Raw genomic sequence first — 20,580 nt, 5'->3', positions numbered from 1 at the left:
CCTCCCTCACTACACCTTTTGCGCCTCCCTCTGCAGGATCGATAAATCGAAAGCGCTGTCGCTGCTGTTGCATGCAGCCGACATCAGCCACCCCACCAAGCAATGGAGCGTCCACAGCCGCTGGACCAAGGCTCTGATGGAGGAGTTCTTCAGACAGGTACCGTGAGGAGGCTCAGCCGGTCCCCAAGGCCTGCAGCTCTTCCCAGCTCCCTTGAAAACCAGACAAGCCCCTGGGGTTCCAGGCCTTGGTCAGAAGCAGCTCAGGGGACACAGGAGCTTGCAGCCTCAGGAACCTGTCCCAGGAGGGGAGAGATCCCCAGTGATTTCAGTGTCACCCGCTGCCAGGGAGAGTCCATACCCAGGCTGCCGGTGGAGAGTGGGATCAGGCTTCCCCCGAACTGGCTCCTCTTGGCCAGGGGAGGACGATTCTCTTACGCAGCCTAACAGCCCGAGGGCCCCAGGTAAGGCACTGGAGCTCAGCCATCCCTGCTGTGACCCCCTCAGTCTGCCCCCAAGTGTGGGCCTGCCCCCGTGTCGCCCTGTTGGTGGCACAATCTTCCCTGTGACTCTGCAGTACCAACCAGCCTTTCTGAGCCATTGCTGAGCTGGGTATTGCTGGCTGGGGCCGTGATTCCGAACCCAGCCCCCCTGACAGCAGAGAGCCGAGCCCAGAGCCTCTTCCAGCCAAGGAGCTTGTGGGCGGCACAAAATAATGGAGTTCCCCGGCAGCAAGGGCGGGGCACAGAGAGAGGAAGGAACATGGCTCAAAGCCAGTAGCAGAGCTGAGAACGGAACCCCGGAGTCCTGACTCCCTCCGCACCCCCACTCGATCCCACTAGACCCCACTCCTCTCACAAAGCTGGAAAGAGAACCCCAGAATCCTGCCTCCCTGCCTCCCCCACTCTAACCTCTAGACCCCCTCCTAGAGCTGGGAAGAGAATCCCAGAGTCCTGCCTCCCTGCCTCCCCGGCTCTAACCTCTAGACTCCATCCTAGAGCTGGGGAAGAGAACCACGGAGTCCTGACTCTCCCACTGCTGTTAGACACAACTTTGCTTGCCACCAATCAAGGAAACAGCACGAACCCCATTTTACAGATGAGGAAACTGAGGCCTGGTGAGGCAAAGGGGCTTGCCCCGGGTCACATGGTGGGGCTGGATATGGAAACCAGCAGATCATGGCCCCAAGCCCAGCGCTCAGTGAACTTGTTCATGCTGCCTCTGGGTCTGGGGTGGGTGATACGAGACATTGGCTGGTTGGAATGGATTTTAGGAATGGGACCCAGCCATCATGAGGAACATTCCCCTGTGACAGCTCAGCCATCCAATTAACTGCCAAGGAGCCACTGAACCGTCCCAAGTGCCTCCAGAAGCCTTTGACAGAGAGTGATGTTCCTTCCCTGCTCTGTGCACGGAGCGTGGCAGCCATGTGCTGACTGTGATAGCATGAGGCCATGGGGAGCGATAGCTGTGTGGTGACTGCGATGCCACGTGGCCTCGGGGCACGACAGCGGCATGGTGACTGCAATGCCACGTGGCCTCGGGACACGACAGCAGCGTGGGGACTGCGATGCCACGTGGCCTCGGGGCGCGACAGCAGCGTGGGGACTGCGATGCCACGTGGCCTCGGGAGACGACAGCAGCGTGGTGACTGCGATGCCGCGGGGCCTCGGGGCACGACAGCAGCGTGGGGACTGCGATACCACGTGGCCTCGGGGCGCGACAGCGGCGTGGGGACTGCGATGCCACGTGGCCTCGGGAGACGACAGCAGCGTGGGGACTGCGATGCCGCGGGGCCTCGGGGCACGACAGCAGCGTGGGGACTGCGATGCCGCGGGGCCTCGGGGCACGACAGCAGCGTGGGGACTGCGATACCACGTGGCCTCGGGAGATGACAGCAGCATGGTGACTGCGATGCCGCGGGGCCTCGGGGCACGACAGCGGCGTGGTGACTGCAATGCCACGTGGCCTCGGGGCGCGACAGCAGCGTGGGGACTGCGATACCACGTGGCCTCGGGGCGCGACAGCGGCATGGGGACTGCGATGCCACGTGGCCTCGGGGCACGACAGCAGCGTGGGGACTGCGATACCACGTGGCCTCGGGAGACGACAGCAGCATGGTGACTGCGATGCTGCGGGGTCTCGGGGCACGACAGCAGCGTGGGGACTGCGATACCACGTGGCCTCGGGAGACGACAGCAGCGTGGGGACTGCGATGCCGCGGGGCCTCGGGGCGCGACAGCGGCGTGGGGACTGCGATGCCGTGGGGCCTCAGGGTGCGACAGTGGCGTGGGGACTGCGATACCACGTGGCCTCAGGGCGCGACAGCGGCGTGGGGACTGCGATGCCGTGGGGCCTTGGGGTGCGACAGCGGCGTGGGGACTGCGATGCCACGTGGCCTCAGGGCGCGACAGCAGCGTGGGGACTGCGATACCATGCGGCCATGGGGTGTCACTACAGACTCATCCCCGCTGGCGTGTGAAAACAGGCATTTGCAGCTACAAACACTCACTGTGTGAACCAAACTCACTCCCGGAGACACAGACAGACAGTCGTGTGCAGATCGAGTAGGTTGGGCTTCACACCTGCTGTCCTGCCCCTGGGGCTGGGCTGCTCAGTGGCAGATAGATTGAGCCTCGTGCCCAGGGACAGTTTGAATCCTGTGTTTTGGACCAGTTGAGTATGGAACCCAGGTGTCCTGGCTCGTATTTCCCAGGCTCAGAGCAGTAGCTGAGTCCATGAATCCCTCTCCTGTGCCCAGGCTGCTCTTGCGTCACCCTGGGGCTGGGTGCCCCAGGCGTTTGGCAGGGATAATGGTGCTCTTTGTCTTGTTTCCTGCAGGGGGACAAGGAGGCTGAGCTGGGCCTGCCCTTCTCTCCGCTCTGTGATCGCAAGTCCACGCTGGTGGCCCAGTCCCAGATCGGTGAGTCGCTCCCTCCCCCCGCCACACACCTGCCCTGATATATTTGGTGACTTGCCTGCCCGTTGGGCCAGGCCATGCCCTCATATCTGTGCATGCAGCCCTGCTGGCTCAGGGGTCCGTGGCCCAGTGGGGTTCCAGGTGCATCGCGTTCTAATGCCACCTCCCTCTGCCTCCGCAGGTTTCATCGATTTCATCGTGGAGCCCACTTTCTCAGTGCTGACGGACGTGGCGGAGAAGTTTGTCCTCCCGCTGGTGGAAGAAGGCTCCAAGTCTAAGTCCTCCTCCAGCCAGCAGAGCAGGTGAGCACTAGCATCGGGGACACACAGCAGCTAGAAAGCTCAGGGGAGTGTTACTAGCACTGATGCCCTTGTAGTTTTTCAGCGTGCTCAGGAATGCAGGGTCGTATCACTATCCCTACATTCCAGGTGGGGAAATTGAGGCATGACACGGGGAAGGGACACAGAGCAAGCATATAGGAGATTTGGGATTGGAACCCAGGAGTTCTGGCTCCCAGGCTGCACACTCAGTACATAGGCCTAGTCCAGACCTCTTGTGCCAAGGGAAGTGGGGGTGCTGTGTTCACCTCTGACTGCAGAGATCCCCAGGGCAGGGCAGGGCAAGCTGCATGTCCTGGTCGAAGTCTGGTCAGTGGGGACTGCCTAGGCAAGTCACTGATTCCTTCCCAGCCAGTGCCACAGAGTTCTGGGGTGTCACTAGCTGGCCGGCTCCAGGCCTTCTGGCGCAGGGGAGCTGTTGGTGCCTTGTGTTGCCTCAATCCCCCCTCCAGGAGGTGGTTACACAGTTGGGGGCCTGGGGCCTGGATCTCATGGGCAGAACCCAGAGCCCTAGGGCCAGGTTGTCCCAGCAGGTCTCATTGTTCTGGGGGGAGGGGAATTCTTCATTGTGTTCAAGGATGGGGAAGGGGGGAGGGGAGGATCCCAATTGTTCTCAGTGGGGGTGGGGGGACAAAGTAGAGCTGGCAAGAAAACAAGGATTTCATGGTTGAAAACTGTCCAGGTTTTGACATTTGGTTTAGTTCCACATTGGGACAGAACTGAGACCTTTAGACCTTTTTGACAAAAACCCAGAGAGAAAGCGAGAGAGACGCACCCCAAAGTACCCAGCGGGCCAGGTGCTCCCCGGGGCTGGGGACAGCGTATTATCGCCTAGGCCGACAAGGCCTAAGCCTCGGGCGGCAAATTTGAAGGGGCGGCAAATTTATAATAGCAGCCAGAGGCGCCAAGTTCCCCCAGCGCCGGTGGGTGCTCGTGCCCCCCCGCCCCCGCCCCAACTCCACCCCTTCCCAACCCCTTCCCCAAAGTCCCCCCGCCAACTCTGCCCCTCCCTGCCCCTATTGGTCCCCTTCCCCAAATCCCAGCCCCACCTCCTCCCCTGAGCGCGTTCCCCCCTCTTCCTCCCAGCCGCGCGAAGCTGTTTCATGCACAAGCGCTGGCAGAGAGCAGGGAGAAGCAGAACCCAGCAGTGTGCCCAGGGGAGGAGGCTGGGGCCGGGCGCAGGGCGGAGAGCTGCCGGTGGGGGCTCTGCACCCGCCAATTTTTCTCCGTGGGTGCTCCAGCCCCGGAGCACCCACGGAATCGGCGTCTATGGACGCCACGATTCTACCAGTCACAGCACGTATTGAAACCACCAACGAGGGTGCGAATTTGTAAAAAAACTAAAAACAAGTTCTTATGGGGGCGGCAATTATTTCAGGGCCTAGGGGTGGCAAAATCATTAATCTGCCACTGGCTGGGGAGACACAGGGTCCAGGTCCAGCTTAGCCCAATTCAGAGCATGGATGTGAGCCTGTGCCTTCCGCAGCCCAAGGATCAGGAAAACCTCTGCCGGTGTCTCCATTCTGGCTGTGGGACAGTCATTCAGCCTCAAGGAATTTATCTTAATTAAGTGTTTCGGAGATGTTCGGAGGGGATGTCTGCAGGGCTGGGCCAGCTCCTCACTGGGGGCAGTGCCGTGGACTAGATGGGCCTGTGTCCTCTGACCCTGCCCTCAGGGGCACTCCCTGTCCAGAAATAGAATTAGACTGAAACACTAGTAAAGTGAGGCAGCCCCCGATGCTGTCCAGAGGGGCCAGACCCCCCTGTAGGCTGGTGCTGCTGTATGAGCCCCTGGGCCTCAAGAGCCAGCACAGCACAGAAGAATGCCCGTGAGACTGGACAGCAGGATGCCTGGGTTCTGGTCCCATCTCTGCCACTGGTTCATGATGCGGCTGCAGGTAAATCGTGCCTCCCAATCCCTCGGTTTCCCCATGTGTAAAATGCTGACACTACTAGGAAGGGTGAATGAGCCTGGTTCTCCTCTTGCTCCATAGTTTAAGGCCAGAATGGACCATCAGCTCATTGAACCTGGCCTCCTCTCCAGCACAGGCCATTGATTATCACCCAGCCACCCCTATGTTGAGCCCAATGACTTTAGTCAGACCAATGTATTCAGGCCTCAGAGAGCTACGCTGTTGTGGGCCACAGGCAGAGAAGAGGAGAGACCGAGGTGCCACCAATGGCCAAGGCCCCTGCCAGGGCAGGGAATTGATTAGGTAGGCTCTGCCCAGATGATCCCAGCAAGCGATCCTTGCTGCATGCTGCATAGGAAGGTGAACCCCTGCCCCCAAGGTCCCTGCCAATCTGACCTGGGGGGAAATTCCTTCCTGTCCCCAAATCTGGCCACAAGAATGACCCTGAGCATGTGAGCAAGACGCACCAGCCAGCTTCTGGACAGAGGAGTCCCAGCTCCAGGACCAGCTCAGAGCAATGGGCCACTTATCTCAGTGGAACTTCCTCCAGCGACGTTACCCACGTCCAGCCCCATGTGTGCTGACGAGCCCTAGGATCCCCATGAGCCCTGTACGTTCCCCTGGGCGTCCTTCCCCACCACCCAGAGATTCCCTTGGATGCAGTCTGACATGGCCATGAAAGGAAAGATGCTGGAAGCTTTGGGACCTGCCTGAACATCCAGCTCTGGCAGTACCGTCAGCTGATCCTTAATGCAAATGAGATGCTAATCTCTCTGCTCTAGATGAGATGACTTTGAAGAGTCTCCTAAGAATAGACCCCCCCCCACACACACACACACTTCAGAGCACCAGGAATATGTAAAACAACCACCGCGGAGACTTCCCCAGACTGCCAGCAAAGTGCTGGTTCAGCCTGAGTTTGGGCTGCAGCTCCAGCCCAGTCTGCCCCTGCCATGTTGTAAAGGCAGGTTCCCAGTTGTGCTGCCTGCCTGAGTCCCTGCTGGGCCCTGGAGCAGTTACAGGCGATGGTTTTTCTCTATGGGAACAAAGGGGAATTTCAAGGTGTCGCTTCCAAAGGCCTTTATCGCCGCAAGGCTCTGGGGAGGTGGGGAGCAGGGCCAGGCGTGGCCTTGGGCAAAGTCAAGCTCTGTGTAAACGGCTGCTTTTTGTAGCTGGGAGGCATGGCCCAACTTCAGAGCTTCACAGCGGCTCTGTGTGCACCTGCCAGCTTCTCTGCAGTGTGAGAGCCAAAGGCCAGTGACCCGGCTGAGACCCCGCCGATGGCTCCGGGCTGCAGTGCCTGAGCCTCACCGTTAGCGAATGTTCAGCGTTAGCACCATTTCACCAGGGGAGACTGAGGGTCAGACTGAGCCAATGAGCCCAAGGGCAGAAGGCCTGAGCCAGAGTCGTTCCATTGACTTGAATGCATTTCGGATCAGGCCCCAAACAAGTAAGTGGTAGAAATGGGGATAGAACCCAGGAGTCCTGTCTCAGCCACCCCTGCTCTAACTCACTAGAGCCCACTCCACACCTAGAGCAGGGGATAGAACCCAGGAGTCCTTAGCCACAAGACTTAGCAAGTGACCAAAGACCGTGGGGTTTGTCGTGCTGGTGGCAGGTGCCCCTCTAGACACGGGGTGCCTGTGAACACCAACACCATGAAGGGATAATTGAGCCTGGACAAATTTTGCATGACTTTCACATGGTTGTGTTTGCCAGTGCAGGCCCCACAGCCACGTGCAAATGCCACACCCCTGGAGTGTTGCTGGGAAAGGTTTGCCCGGCTCCGGTTCCCAGCTGTCTCGTGTGTGAGCTGTGCTCGCCCCCTGCTGGTCATGTGCATAACACCATCAGCAGAGGATGGAACAGGCCTGAGGGGAGTAAGTGGGGAGTCCCGAAGGAGGACGGAGCAGTGGGTCCAGCAGAAGTCAGCACTGCCCCTTCCCTGGGGTCAGCACCAGCAGAGCCTCCCTATTGGCAGCTGTTCCTGTCCTCAGGCCGGCAGCATTACTGCTCCCCCTGCGCCTGCCACTGGATGGCAATCTCACTTCCCGGCCTCACTAGCAGGCGCTCTGAGGAGGCAGTGGGGTCTCAGTGCAAGGGACTGGGAGCTGCGAGGCCGGGGTCAGGGGGTCTCGTCTCAGCTCTGCCCCTGTCTGTGAAGGAGCAGGTGCATCCAGGGTTATTTGTTACTCCAGCTGAGGGGCTGATGTGCTGAGCTGTTGGGTGCAGGCAGCTCCCATGGCCGTAGGCTGGAGTGGAGGATATTAAGCCCGCAGTGTCCTCACCTCAGCCCAGCCCCTCTGTCCCGACTGTTGGGGCTCCCTGCCGTGCATCCCAGCCTTGGTGTGGTTCCCACACTACACCGGCACTGCCCCCTCTGGCTTCCCTGCAGCTCCCAATGGAGGCAGCCTTCCCTGGACGAGCATTCAGAGCTGGGTGACATCAACGCCGACATCACCAGCTTCCGCTCCACCTGGACCAAGTACATCCAGGAGAACAAGCAGAAGTGGAAGGAGCGAGCGGCCAGCGGTACGTCCTGGGCATGCAGGGCTGTGAGGGGTGGGGGGTTCCCCAGGACCTGGGGCCCTTTGAGGAGAATCCCTCCCCCCCACATCTGAGAAATTCTCAGGCTGATCTCACTGTGCCCCCGCACCCTCTGGACTGAGTCAGGCCCAGCCTGGGAGCAGCACATCGCTCCTCGCCGGTCCCGGCCAGGGGCAGTAGTGGCACGGGAGGAAGGGCCTGGCTCTGTGGACCTCGCCCCTGCACCAGGGGGGTGAGGGAGCCAGGTGGGCTCTGAGCAGGGCTTGTGGCTGTGGCAGCATGGCCCATAGGGCTGAGGGTTGCAGGTGCTCCTGGGAGCAGGCAGACGGGGGCCAGCGGAAGCTGTTCATCTAATTTCAAAACCAAACCAACACAGGGAAGTGGAGTGAGATGGAGAAAGGCCAGACACTCCAGCCCATGCAGGCTGCACGTTAGCCGAATGGCAACCCCCTGGTGGCAGGGTCTGCGGCCCTGCATGAGACAAGTTGGCAGGTCTCAGCTCAGTCCACATGCCTACCTATTTCAGGTGGCACGAAGCAACCCCCTCATGGCACCCCACAGCGAGGCCATGGAGCCAATGGGCCACATTCACTAGCTCCATCCTGAGCGGGGTCCCTGCCGCCCTGTCTCTTGAGCAAGCCCCAGTGCCCCACATGCCCTGTCTCTCCAGGGATCACTAACCAGACATCCATTGATGAGCTGTCACCGTGCGAGGAGGAGCCACATGCACCCAAAAACCAGCACAATCAGAATGGCGATGTGGAATAGCACAGTCTGCGAGGGAGTGAGGTAAGCACCAGTCACCACGAACCCGGAGTCAGTGCGGCCTGGCGCTGCCCCCTGGCACTGGTCACCATGAACCCAGAGTCAGTGCGGCCTGGCGCTGCCCCCTGGCACTGGTCACCATGAACCCATAGTCAGTGTGACCCTGGCGCTGTCACCCTGGCACAGGTCATCACGAACCCATAGTCAGTGCGGCCTGGCGCTGCCCCCTGGCACTGGTCACCATGAACCCATAGTCAGTGCGGCCTGGCGCTGTCCCCTGGCACCGGTCACCACGAACCCAGAGTCAATGCGGCCTGGCGCTGCCCCCTGGCACTGGTCACCATGAACCCATAGTCAGTGTGGCCTGGCGCTGTCACCCTGGCACAGGTCATCACGAACCCAGAGTCAGTGCGGCCTGGCTCCATCATCCTGCTGCCTCTCACTGTGAACCCAGAGTCAGTGCGACTTGGTGCCTTCCCCCGGCGCTGGTCACAGCAACGCTGGAGTCAGAGTGGCCTGCCTGGTGCCTTCACCCTGCTGCCTGTCATTGCGAACCCAGAGCCAGTGCGGCTTGGTGCCGTCACCTGGGCGCACTGTGCCATCCCAGTTGGGAGGATCCCACTCCCGCTCTGCCCGGTGCAAATGGCACACAAAGAGCTGAGCCTGGCAGGTGCCGAGTACACCCGGTGACCCTGATGACAGTCCTCCGCTCCCTGCTCAGCGGGTGCGTCAGAACCTGCAGCCAGGGGCCGCGAGTCCTATGGGCTCATGGTGCCCGGGCTTCACCAGTATTCAGGGCTCAGGGGGCCCGGCTCCACCAATGTTTGGGGCTGGGTCTCTCCCCCGGCCCCGAGCCTGCCGCTCACCCTGACTCTGCTCTGCCTGGCATCAACTGCTGCCGCAGGGTCCTAGTGCCTGCCATTCACTAATGGCAGGGCGGGCTACCCTTCCACCCTAGCCCTGAGCCTCTCCAACGCCCCAAACCCCTCAACCCCAGCCCCAGACAGAGCCCTCATCCCCCAGCACCCTAATCCTCTGCCCCAGCCCTGAGCCCCTCCCACACCCCAAACCTCTCCTCCGCAGCCCCACAGCCTGCACCCCTGACCCCCTCCTACACCCCTACCCCCAGCCCAGAGCCTGCACCCAAACTCCGTCCCAGAGCCTGCACCCCTCACCCCTTCCTACACATCCACCCCCAGCCCAGAACCTGCACCCAAAAGCTGTCCCAGAGCCTGCACCCCTCATCCCCTCCTGCCCCCCTACCCCCTGCCTCAGCCCAGAGCTTGCATCCAAACTCTGTCCCAGAGCCTGCACCCCTCATCCCCTCCTGCCCCCCATCCCCTGCCCCAGCCCAGAGCCTGCACCCAGCACCCAAACTCCATCCCAGAGCCTGCACCCCAGACCCCCTCCCCCACCCAAACTCCTTCCCAGAGCCTTAGGCAGGTGGGGGCGGAGTTTGGGGGTGGTGGGTTCTGGGCACCACCAAAATTTCTACAAACCTGCCACCCCTGCCTGCAGCAGGGCCTGGCCATTCCTGGTGTGGTGCAGTCAGGGTTGTGGACATGGCAGTGCTGGCCTTCCCTGGGCTCGCTCTCCACCTGCAGAAGCAAGACTCCCTCGCCTCACGCGGACACAGAGGTGCCTGGTCTGGGTGTCAGAGCCTTTAGGGCAGCGATTCCAAATGGTTCCCACTCCTGTAGTGACCACATGTTGTTGCCCTCTCTGCTATTGAGGGCCCGGCTGTCAGATACATTTGGGGCATCTCAGCCCAGATCCTGTGGCTGTCAAGCTGTGGTTGGGCAGGGGAGACCACACTCCCCTCTCAGCCCCAACAGAGTTGTCCCTCTAGGGCAAGGCTGGAGCTTGCTGTGCTGCTGGGGTGTGAGTCTGCAGAGCTCTTCCCCTCAGCCCCACTCTGGTACAGCCAGTTCTGACTTTGACTCTGGGGGGAGCTCAGTGGTTTGAGCATTGGCCTGCTAAACCCAGAGTTGTGAGTTCAATCCTTGAGGGGGCCATTTAGGGATCTGGGCCAAAAATTGAGGATTGGTCCTGCTCTGAGCAGGGGGTGGGACTAGATGATCTCCTGAGGTCCCTTCCAACCCTGATATTCTATGATTCTATGGCTGGAGTAGCTCATTGCTGTCAGCTGCTGTGAGGTGGAGGGCAGTGGGACGCGCTGTCCTGCACAGAGGGGGCTGTGCACCAACACATTCTCAGACTGGTACTATGCAGGGAGCACCCTGGCTCAGCAGGACCAAGGGGAGGGAGAAGGTGGGACGTGCTGTCCTGCACAGAGGCAGCCGTGCACCAACGTGCCCTCAGATTGGCACCATGTGGGGGCGCTCTGGGTCACTGGGTCCCGGACGGGGTGGGGTAGTGGGATGCGCTCTCCTGCACAGAGGCGGACATGCACCACCATGGTCTCAAGTTGGCATTATGTGGGGGGGCGTCCTGGCTCAGCAGCGTCCAGCGGAGGGGGACTGTGGGACGTACTGTCCTGCACAGAGGCGTCTGTGCACCAGTGCACTCTAGGTTGGCACAATGCAAGGGTGCCCTGACTCAGCGGGGCCTGGCGGGAGGGCGGATCCCGCTGTCTAGGCCTTGACTCTCCCGCTCTGACCCAGCAGGTCCCATTTCCAACTGAATGATGCAGTTTAGTCCAAAGTCTTCGATGCCATCGAAATCAACCCCATCGCAGGAGGAGCCGCCGCAGGCCAGAGGGCGAGCAGGAACAACCATTGCCAAGATATAAAAATTAATGTAAACTTAGAGTCAAGGGAAATCCTGAAATCACCGAGCACATGGCCTGAACCCAACAAAGCCTTCCCTCGCCGCCACCACCCCAGAGCCCTGGCATGGCCAGGCCAGCCACCAGCCCTGCCAAGCCAGGTACTATAGGCCCCTGTTCCAGCTGCCTTCCTGCCCCACCCCTCCAGCTGGGGCTATCAGAGGCATCTCACTGCCCAGCCAGCAGCCTCCCGGAGCTGCTGGGCCAGGGCTTTGCCTGTGTCTTTTTAGAGGACGTGTTCTCTGGAATCCCAATTTACCAGACGCCCAGGGATGATTGAGGTGCAAAGGCTTCAGGGTGATCCACAGGCCTGTGGGAGGAGTTTGGGGGAGAATGGGGGGCCAAATTGGTCACTTGGGGAATTGTGGACTCCAGCAGTGCCCCCAGGGCGTGTCACAGCTGCTTACCTGCCCACTGGAGCCAGGATGGATGACCGCTGCACAATACCTGTCTGGGGTGATGCCTGCACCCCCCAGACTCAGAGCCCCAGGGCCTACCCTTAGAACAGAGCATGGGCTGGGTCACCCCTTGTACCCCCAGACAGACACACCCACTCCTCGCAGGCCAGAATCTCCTCCCCGTCTCTAGTGGGGTCCCTGCAGAGGAGGGTCTGGCCTCCAGTGGCAAACCCTCCTGACTTGCAGCCCCAATATGTATCTACCCGGAGCCCAACATTCAAACAGACCCTGTGCCAGGCTCAGGCCCAGCATTGTGAGAACAGCTATTGGGCCCCTAACTGCCAGGCCAAGCCCCCAGCTGTGGTGTGGGATTTGGGCCCACCTTGGGCCCAGGCTGGAAAAGTGGGCGCCATGGTGTGACACTCCCTGTGCGTTAAACCCCCTTTCTCAGGGCTCCCCTCCAATTTGATTGGGTCAGGACCCACTCTCCTTCCTGCGGGGAAGCCAGGAGCTCCCTGCAGATGTCATGGGGCTGGCGTGGGGGCTGTGGTATTTCACACCAAGGGGCTGTTGTGTGGAATCTGCTCTCGCCGGGTCCCGTGCAAGTTACAGATGCAAGCCCCATGTTACACATGTGGGGAGTGTGTTTGTTCTGTGCCACCTTGCACATGGGTCCTTGCAGCATGACGGGAGGCTCCACTGGTCACGGGGCGGGGAGTGTACACGCTTTTGCCTGGATAAACACTTGCTAAACAGTAAAGGAGCCAGGTACACGCTCCACAATAAGGCCAGGTGAAGCCACGTCTCCCAGACGTGCAGGGTAATAAACGGAACTGAGACAAGGGCTTCCCAAGGCTTCGCCACCCCACCACCCCCTCCATCCTGTGTCTCTCACTAGGCCCCTGAGCCACACCTGTGGAGGAGGGAATGGAAGGATGGGCAGGGACCGTGGCAGGTGTGTTCACCCTCCGCCCTGTGGGGTAGAATGACCATAACAGAGCAGATTATTACTCTGATCTGTGTCCTGTGGCTGGAGGGGGGCTCCAGAGCAGGCCCCTTTGCACACCTGGCTGTTAACAGGACTCGGCTCACAAGCACAGGAGCAAACTCCACAGCCCCATTCCCACCTCACAGCACAGGGATGGTGAGTTTGTTGTTTTTTTTGTTTTGTTTTGTTTTTTTTGGGGGGGGGGGAGCACGTTTGAACCCTGAACTCTTGGCCTGGTCGACTCACATGTGCAATGACTGTGGCAGCCTCAGTTTACCACCGTTAACTCTACTGAGTTGCCGTGGGCTGTGGTGCAGCAGGATTCAGCAAGTGCCATGGGAGCCAGCAAGCTCTAGGGGCCTTGGCAGAGCTGGGGGCAGGACTGGACTAGCAGGGGCTGGGGGGCTGTGCACCCTAGAGGGGCTGGAAAGGGACTGAAGAATAGGTTGTGATAGACTAGCATTGGCAGAGCTGTGTGTCTGGGGGGCTCAGATAGCAGGGGCTGCAGGTTGGGATTGAGGGGCATCAGCAGAGCAGGGGCAGGGGAGCCCAGGGCTGAGCTACCGGGGGCTGCAGGTTGGGATTGAGGGGCATCGGTAGATCTGGAGCTGGGGATCCCAGGGGCTGCAGATTAGGATTGAGAGGCATCAGTAGGGCAGTGACAGGGGAACCCAGGGCTGGGATCACAGGCGCTGCAGGTCAGAACTGAGGGGTATCAGTGGAGTGCCGGTGGGAATGCGTGCATGAAGCCTGTCTCTATCCAGCCCGCTCCGTATCAAACTGTAAATATTAAGTTCCCCGATTCCCAGGGTCGCAGGGACTCTGTTCCAGCCGGCTCTGTGGTGGGGTTGTTTGGGAGCAGTCCAAGGCTGGACTTCCCACGGGTTCATGGGTCAGGAAAAGCCAGAGGATTTGTCTAGATGAGGAAAGACCAGAGCTCCGGGTGAGCCTGCTCCAGTCAGCTACCTTGGCCTGACCTCAGGTGACCTCGATCAGAACTATGCAATCCCAGCGATAGGGAGCGGCACTGTCTGTGCTTGGCCAGTGGATGTGAGCGAGGACACCTGGGTTCTTTTCCTGGCTCCAGGGGGAGCTAGGGAGGAGATAAACGCGTATTTAGCGCATGTGTAATAGTACAGGCAGGGAGCTGGGAGTTAGGACTCCTGGGTCCTATCTGCAGCTCTGGGAGGGGAGTGGGCTCCAGTGGATTAAGCGGGGGGAAATGAGGACTCTTGGGTTCTATTTCCAGCTCCGCTACTTCGAGGGTGACCGGGGCCAAGTTACCCCCTGCCTCAGTTTCCCCCGCTGTCTAAGGGGTTAATGACATTTCCCCAGGGGGTTGCCAGGCTAAATTCACTGCTGGTTGTCAAGTGTTTGGAGATGCTTGGATGGAGGAGGGGAAAGGGGGTGTGAGTGGGGAGCTGGGCTCCACACTTGGCGCTTCCCGGACTACAAATCCAAGAAACCCTTCCACTAAAACGCCAGCCTGTCCTGCAGCACATGCTGGGGGCTGCATGCTCAGGGGGCTGACAGGTGCACTTGGTTTAGGGGCTGGCTGCCCTGTGGTGGGGGGCACTGGAAGCTGCATGCTTAGGTGCCAGAGTGGATGCTGGGGGGTGTGGGGGGGCTATAGGGGCTGGGAGCCTCCTACTTTGAAGAGCTGGGAGCTAAGGACTTGGTGGGGGTGGGGGTGAGGCTGAAGCACACTGGCTATAGGGGCCAGGACCCCTGGGAGTGGCTGGGATGTACGCTTGCTATAGGGGCCAGGAGCCATGCTCTCGGTGAGGGGTTGGGAGCCAGGTGCTCTGGAGGGTCCCTGCGGGGTACTTGCTACAGGAGCTGGGCACTTGGGAGGGAGTGGGAGGTGCACCGCGGTAGGGGCTGGGAGCCACCGCTCAGGGGAGGTGGGGGTGCACTTGCTGTGCAGGCTGGGTGCTCTGCGGGACAGGGAGATGCACCAGCTATAGGGCCTGGGAGCCGCATGCTCTAAGGAGTGCACTGGCTATAAGGGCTGGGCGCTCTGTGTGTGTGTGCTGGGGGGATGGCCAGGTATATCTGCTATAAGGGCTGGGCGCTCCTCAGTGAGCGGGGACAGGCAGGTATACCTGCTATAAGGGCTTGGTGCTCTGTGGGGAGGGGGCAGTTATCCCTGCTATAAGGGCTGGGTGCTCAGGGGGTGTGGTGGGCAGGTATACTTGCTATAAGGGCTAGGCGCTCGGGCGGGGGGAAGGGAGGTATACCTGCTATAAGGGCGGGGCGCTCGGGCAGGGGGAAGGGAGGTATACCTGCTATAAGGGCGGGGTGCTCAGGGGAGGGCTGGCAGGTATACCTGCTATGAGGTCTGGGTGCTCAGGGGGTGTGGTAGGCAGGTATACTTGCTATAAGGGCTAGGCGCTCGGGCGGGGGGAAGGGAGGTATACCTGCTATAAGGGCGGGGTGCTCAGGGGAGGGCTGGCAGCTATACCTGCTATGAGGGCTGGGAACTCAGGAGAGGGGGGTGGTTGGCAGGTACACCGCGATAAGGGCTGGGCGCTCGGGACGGGGGAGGGAGGTGTACCTGCTATAAGGGCTGGGCACTGGGCCCCTGGAGCAGATTTTCCTTCGGCTCAGCTGAGGTGAAGTTATGACGTCCCCTGGATGATTCACCTGTCGAGCTAGGGGCCCTGGTTGTCGGGGCTTCAGTCCTGGCCACCCCACATCCCAGGTGTCCTGGGCACCCTGGGCCTCAGCCCAGTCCTGGAGCCCTCCCTTTCCATTGGGCTGGCCTGTCTTGCTCGGGGCTGTCTGGTCTGGTGGGAGACACCTGGTCCCTGCGGGGAGCTGGCTGCTGCACGCTGACCCGGACACGCATGTATTGAGGAGAGGGCAGCTCACAACATGTCTCCAAAGTTAAGAGAGCTGGGGGCGGGGCGCTCCCACCCCCCCCCCCCGGCCCCTGCGCCAGACTCAGTGCTACCTGCAGAATCCCTTTCACCCCGGAGGGAGGCTTGGCCCTGCCCTTAGAAAGGAAGCTGTGGCTGATGAACCACATTTGCTCCTGGTGCGTCAAGCCATAGGACCACTGGGGTCTAGCCCAGCTCTAGGAGGGGCACGGCACATGGAGCGGGGGGTTAGAGCAGGGGGACTGGGAGTCAGGAGATCTAGTGGTTGGAATGGGAGAGTGGGACTCAGGACAGGGGTTCTAGGCCAGGCTTTGGGAGTGAATGTGTCTGGTGATTAAAACAGGGAGCTGAGTGGGTCCATCTTTGCTGCTGACTTGCTGTGTGGCTTTGGGAGAGTCACCCCATGGCCCGTGTTGAGTCCCCTCCTCTGTAAAAGGGGGCTAGTGATGCTGTCCCACCTGGCAGAGTGAGGGCTTGTTTGGGGGCTGAGTCTGATCTGCAGGGAGGTGGGAGGGCAAAGGTACCAGAGAGGAAGAGCAAAGGGAGACAAAGCCCCACCCCACTCAGAGCCAGTGGCCTGTTCTTAGAGCACCCAAGCATCAACTTCAGGCCACATCCTGCTCCTGCCCACACCATGGAAAATCTCCCATGGAAAACCCTCCTGAGGGCCTGACCCAGAAAGCACTGAGCACCAGCACTGTCTCTGAGGTCAATGGAAGGCAGCAGGGCTCAGCACCCCTCAGGATCAGGCACTAGGTGAGACAGAATCAGGCCCAGAATCAGCAGCTCCCCATCATGAGCATCCGTGGGACTGACCTCACCAAACTGGCTTCCTTTCAGCTGTGAGGACCTTTAACCTGGTCGCTGCTTAGCGGCCACGCAAGATTGCAGCCTGCCCCAGTGGCCATGAGTTGCTAAGCTCTCCCGCCCTGCACTGTAAATACACCCAAGCTCACCTCCGCCATGGGTATTCTCTGTACGTGTTTGTACTTCGGGCATAATTTTCTACCATGCAGTTACTCTTTGTTTCTCGAAACTGGTTATTATACGAACAGCTCCACATTCCGATGCTGAGCCCAAACTGTGCGCATGTAAAAATGAAACTAAGGAACTAATCAAAAAAACTACACGAAGGACAAATAAAAAACAAAAGAGAATTAAAAATGGTTTCTGTTGTTGTTTTTTCCCCTGGCTTTGGAAATAATTTTTAAAAGCCCCCCCAAAGGGAAAGAGACCAACTGAGAGAGAAAAAGACTTCACAGGGCAAGACAGGAGAGAGAAAAGTGTTTTTTGTTTTTTTGTTTTTTTTAAGAAAAGCCCATTTCTAATTTTAGCCCTGGCTCGGGAAAGAGGGCGGGGGGGGGGAATTGTTAGAGCAGGATTTTTGCTACCAGCATTTTTTTGTAATCTGAAGCAGGAAGCCTGTCCCAAAAAAATCAGTGGGACCATTGGATAATCAAGGTGCACTCAAGGAAGACAAGGACACCAAATGAATTCGTTGCATTGGTCGTCACTGCAGATGTGAGGGAGAGTCCAACACATGAGCTGTTCTTTTTTAGGTGACAAATCTGAGGAACTGTTCCAGATTGAGGTGTCAATAGAGGAGGTTTTGGAACAAACAGATAAATTTAAGCAGCAGTAGGTCCCCAGGACCAGCTGGTGTTCACCCAAGAGTTCTGAAGGAACTCAAAGATGAAATTGCAGCATGCCTAACTGTGGTATGTAACCTATCGCTTAAATCAGCCTCTGCACCAGATGACTGGGCGGTCGCTAATGTAATGCTGATTTGCTTTAAAGAACAGGATTCTCAGACACATAGATGACCATAATATGTTGGGGAAGAGTCAATGTGGCTTTTATAAAGGGAAATCATCCCTCACCCATCTATTAGAATTCTCTGAGCGGGGGTCAACAAGTATCTGGACAAAGGTGATCCAGTCAATATAGTGTACTTAGACTTTCAGAAAGCCTTTGATAAGGTCCCACACCAAAGGCTCTACATTATGTAAGCTGTCATGGGGAAAGAGGTAAAGGCCTCACATGGATCAGTGATCGGTTAAAAGACAGGCAACAAAGAATAGGAAAAACTGGTGATTATGACAATGGAGACCAATAAATAGCAAGGTCCCTGAGGAGCTGTACTGGGACCTGTGTTGGGCAACATAAATGATCTGGAAAATTGGGGGGAAAGTGAGGTTGCAAAGTTTTCAGACAGTACAAAATTACTCGATAGTTCAGGCCAAAGGTGACTGCCAAGTTCCAAAGGGAGCTCACAGAACTGGGTGACTGGGCAACAAAAGTGCAGATGACATTAAATATTGAAAAGTACAAAGTAATGCACATTGAAAAACATAATCCCAACCATACATAGAAAACGAGGGGGGAGGGGGAGTCTAAATTAGCTGTTACCACTCAAGAAAGAGATCTTGGAGTCATTGTGGATAGTTCTCTGAAAACATCCACTCAATGTGCAGCGGCAGCCAAAAAAAGCGAGCAGAATGTTGAGAATCATTATGAAAGGGATAGATAATAAGACAGAAAATATCATATTGCCTCTATATAAATCCATGGTACATGGATACTCACATACTGCGTGCAGTTGTGGTTGCCCCATCTCAAAAAGATATATTAGACTTGGAAAAAGTACAGAAAGGAGCAACAAAAATGATGAAGGCTCTGGAACAGCTTTCGTATGAGGAGAGGTTAAAAAGAGTGGGACAGTTCATCTTGGAAAAGCGACTAAGGGGGGGTATGACAGAGATCTATAAAATCATGACAGGTGCGGAGACAGTGAATCGGAACGTGTCATCTACCTCTCACATAGCACAAGACCCAGGGGTCAGCCAATGAAATTAACAGGCAGCAGAGTTAAAACTAATATAAGGATGTCCTCCCTCACACAACGCACAGTCAACCTGTGGAACTCATTGCCAGGGGAATGTTGTGAAGGTCAAACGTATCACTGGGTTCAAAAAGTAGCTAAGTTCATGGTGGGTAAGTGCATCAGTGGTTATTAGCCCAAATAGACAGGGACACAGCCTTGTGCTCTGGGTGTCCATAAACCTCTGACTGCCAGAAGTTGGGACGGGATGACGGGATGGCTCACTCGAAATTGCCCTGTTCCGTTCATTCTGAAGCACTTGGCATTGGTCACTGCAGGAAGACAGGCTACTGGGCTAGCTGGACCATTGGACAGACCTGGTATGGCTGTTCTTAGGTGCTGGGAGTCAGGACTCCTTGGCTTTATTCCCAGCCCAGGAAGGGGAATGGGGTCTAGTGGTGAGGGCAGGGGAGGGAGGTGCTGTGGGTCAAGATACACATCTTTACTACTGATAACATAGGGTGTTAATCGCAGGACTTCGCCTTTGATCAACTGGCTATTTCCTAGTGTCATTGTTGCCTAGGCCAGGCCTCCCCTCTCCAGCCAGCAGGTGCCCCTGTTGCTCCTCTCCGAATCCCTCAGCAGCAGCGCTGGCTGGGCCTGGGACCAAGCTCAGAGCTGGCTGCACCAAAGGCCTCCTGGCTGTGATGAAGACACAGGACAGGGCCTGCTGTCCATTGAACCCTCGGGATATTAATGCCCTTGAGCTGCAAGGGCTGGGCCGAGAGCAGAGCCCTGAGAGCTGGAGGCGTTTCTGTGCTTGGTCAGCGCTGAGGAGGGGGTGGCAGGAGAGCCCCAGAACAGTAACAACAAACTCCCTTGCCCCAGCGCCAGCAGGGGATGGAGGCTCCCCCCACCCTAGTGAGAACAATGAGGCTCCCCCCACTGAGAACAATGGAGGCCCCCCCCCCCCCCCGAGTGAGAACAATGGAGGCTCTCCCTCCTGTTATTCCCAATGGAGGCTGCTGGGGCTGAGCGCTATTGAAATCCAGAGCCATGGCCTAGCTCCGCCCTTGCCCAGGGCTGCCTCCCACCATCACCCCCAGCCCAGGGCTCTGGGGGCCTGGCTCCCGCTGCCCAGGGGATGGGCTCTGACTGGCCTTTATAGGAACTTTGAGATATGAGGCATAAAAGACCTCAGCCAATGAACTCCCAGCACTGTCCCTCTCAGCCAATGGGTTACCTTCACTGTCCCTTCTTAACCAATGAGCTACCCTTGCTGTCTCTTCTCAGCCAGTGGGGTACCTGGACTGTCCCTCTCAGCCAATGGACTATGGGGTTGTTCCTGCACTGCCCCATGCCTCATCCCCTAAGGTGCCTGGTGCGTCTCCACCACTCACTGTTTGAGCCCGTCTCAGGCTGGCCGGCCCCAGTGTCCCCCAGCCAGCAAGCTGGAGTGTGCGCAGGGGTGGCAGGCGGAGACGCTGCTCTGAGCTGGGGGCTCCAGGCCTCCCAGCCAGAGTCTCTGCACTGGAGGGGGCCCCCAGTTGGCCATCAGATCCTCCTGCATCCCACCCCCAATAGGAATCTATCTGCTGAGGAGCTGGAGAGTCTCTAAGACTGAGCACTTGCCCCCCGTGTTTGCAAACAGCCCCTGAGGCCGGGGAAGGGGCAGTTGCCAGGATCACAGTGGCTTGGAGTGGTTCTTGCAGCTCTGAGCCTGACTTTGCTTACCTGGGTTTTATTTTCTTCACTTTCCTGCCCACGAACTAAAGGCAGGAATTCCAAAACCGATTAAAGGAAATATTTCACTACCCAGCATGTGCTCGGCCTGTGGAACTCCCTGCAACAGGATGTCACCGAGATCAAGAGACAGTGGTCCCTGCTGGCCTTGGAATCCGAGAATCTAGTGGGATTGGACAATTATGTGGATCACAAGAAAAGCCAGACTTACTATAAATAAATAATGAGACCAAACCTTTGGGAAGGGTTATTAAACCTGCTTCAGGAACTAAGCCGATCGCTGACCATTAAAGAGCAGGATGAGACCTTCACTGGGTTGGGGGGGGGGGCGCAGATGATCATCCGTCTGCTCCAGCGGGGTTCTTACCCCTTCCTTTGCAGCCTCTCGTGCTGGAAGACTGGGCTGATCCCATCTGGCAGAGCCTATTGTTCCCTCCCACACGCCAACCCCAGCACAGAGGTGCAATGAGCAGCAGGTGC

The 20,580-nt window shown here is 58.3% G+C and overlaps 1 protein-coding gene across 3 annotated transcripts in view; it reads left to right on the top strand.

Annotated features, from left to right (window-relative positions):
* Nucleotides 1-13,038, top strand: part of PDE1B (phosphodiesterase 1B) — a 130,026-nt gene extending 116,988 nt beyond the window's left edge. For 2 of the 3 annotated variants that reach the window (XM_074934843.1, XM_074934842.1), the window contains exons 11-16: nucleotides 37-157; nucleotides 2,839-2,920; nucleotides 3,099-3,219; nucleotides 7,564-7,700; nucleotides 8,386-8,504; nucleotides 11,108-13,036. In XM_074934843.1, coding sequence (XP_074790944.1) covers nucleotides 37-157; nucleotides 2,839-2,920; nucleotides 3,099-3,219; nucleotides 7,564-7,700; nucleotides 8,386-8,483 — 559 coding nt within the window. In that variant the 3' untranslated portion in view covers nucleotides 8,484-8,504; nucleotides 11,108-13,036. Of the gene's footprint in view, nucleotides 1-36; nucleotides 158-2,838; nucleotides 2,921-3,098; nucleotides 3,220-7,563; nucleotides 7,701-8,385; nucleotides 8,505-11,104 lie in introns of all 3 variants that reach the window. The other variant, XM_074934841.1, reaches the window with a different exon arrangement.
* The last annotated feature ends 7,542 nt before the right edge of the window (nucleotides 13,039-20,580 follow it).

The sequence above is a fragment of the Natator depressus genome, chromosome 20, assembly GCF_965152275.1.
Source record: "Natator depressus isolate rNatDep1 chromosome 20, rNatDep2.hap1, whole genome shotgun sequence".
Taxonomy (NCBI): Eukaryota; Metazoa; Chordata; order Testudines; family Cheloniidae; genus Natator; species Natator depressus.
The sequence above is the reverse complement of the archived record's forward strand: the minus strand, read 5'-3'. Positions and strand labels throughout refer to the sequence as shown.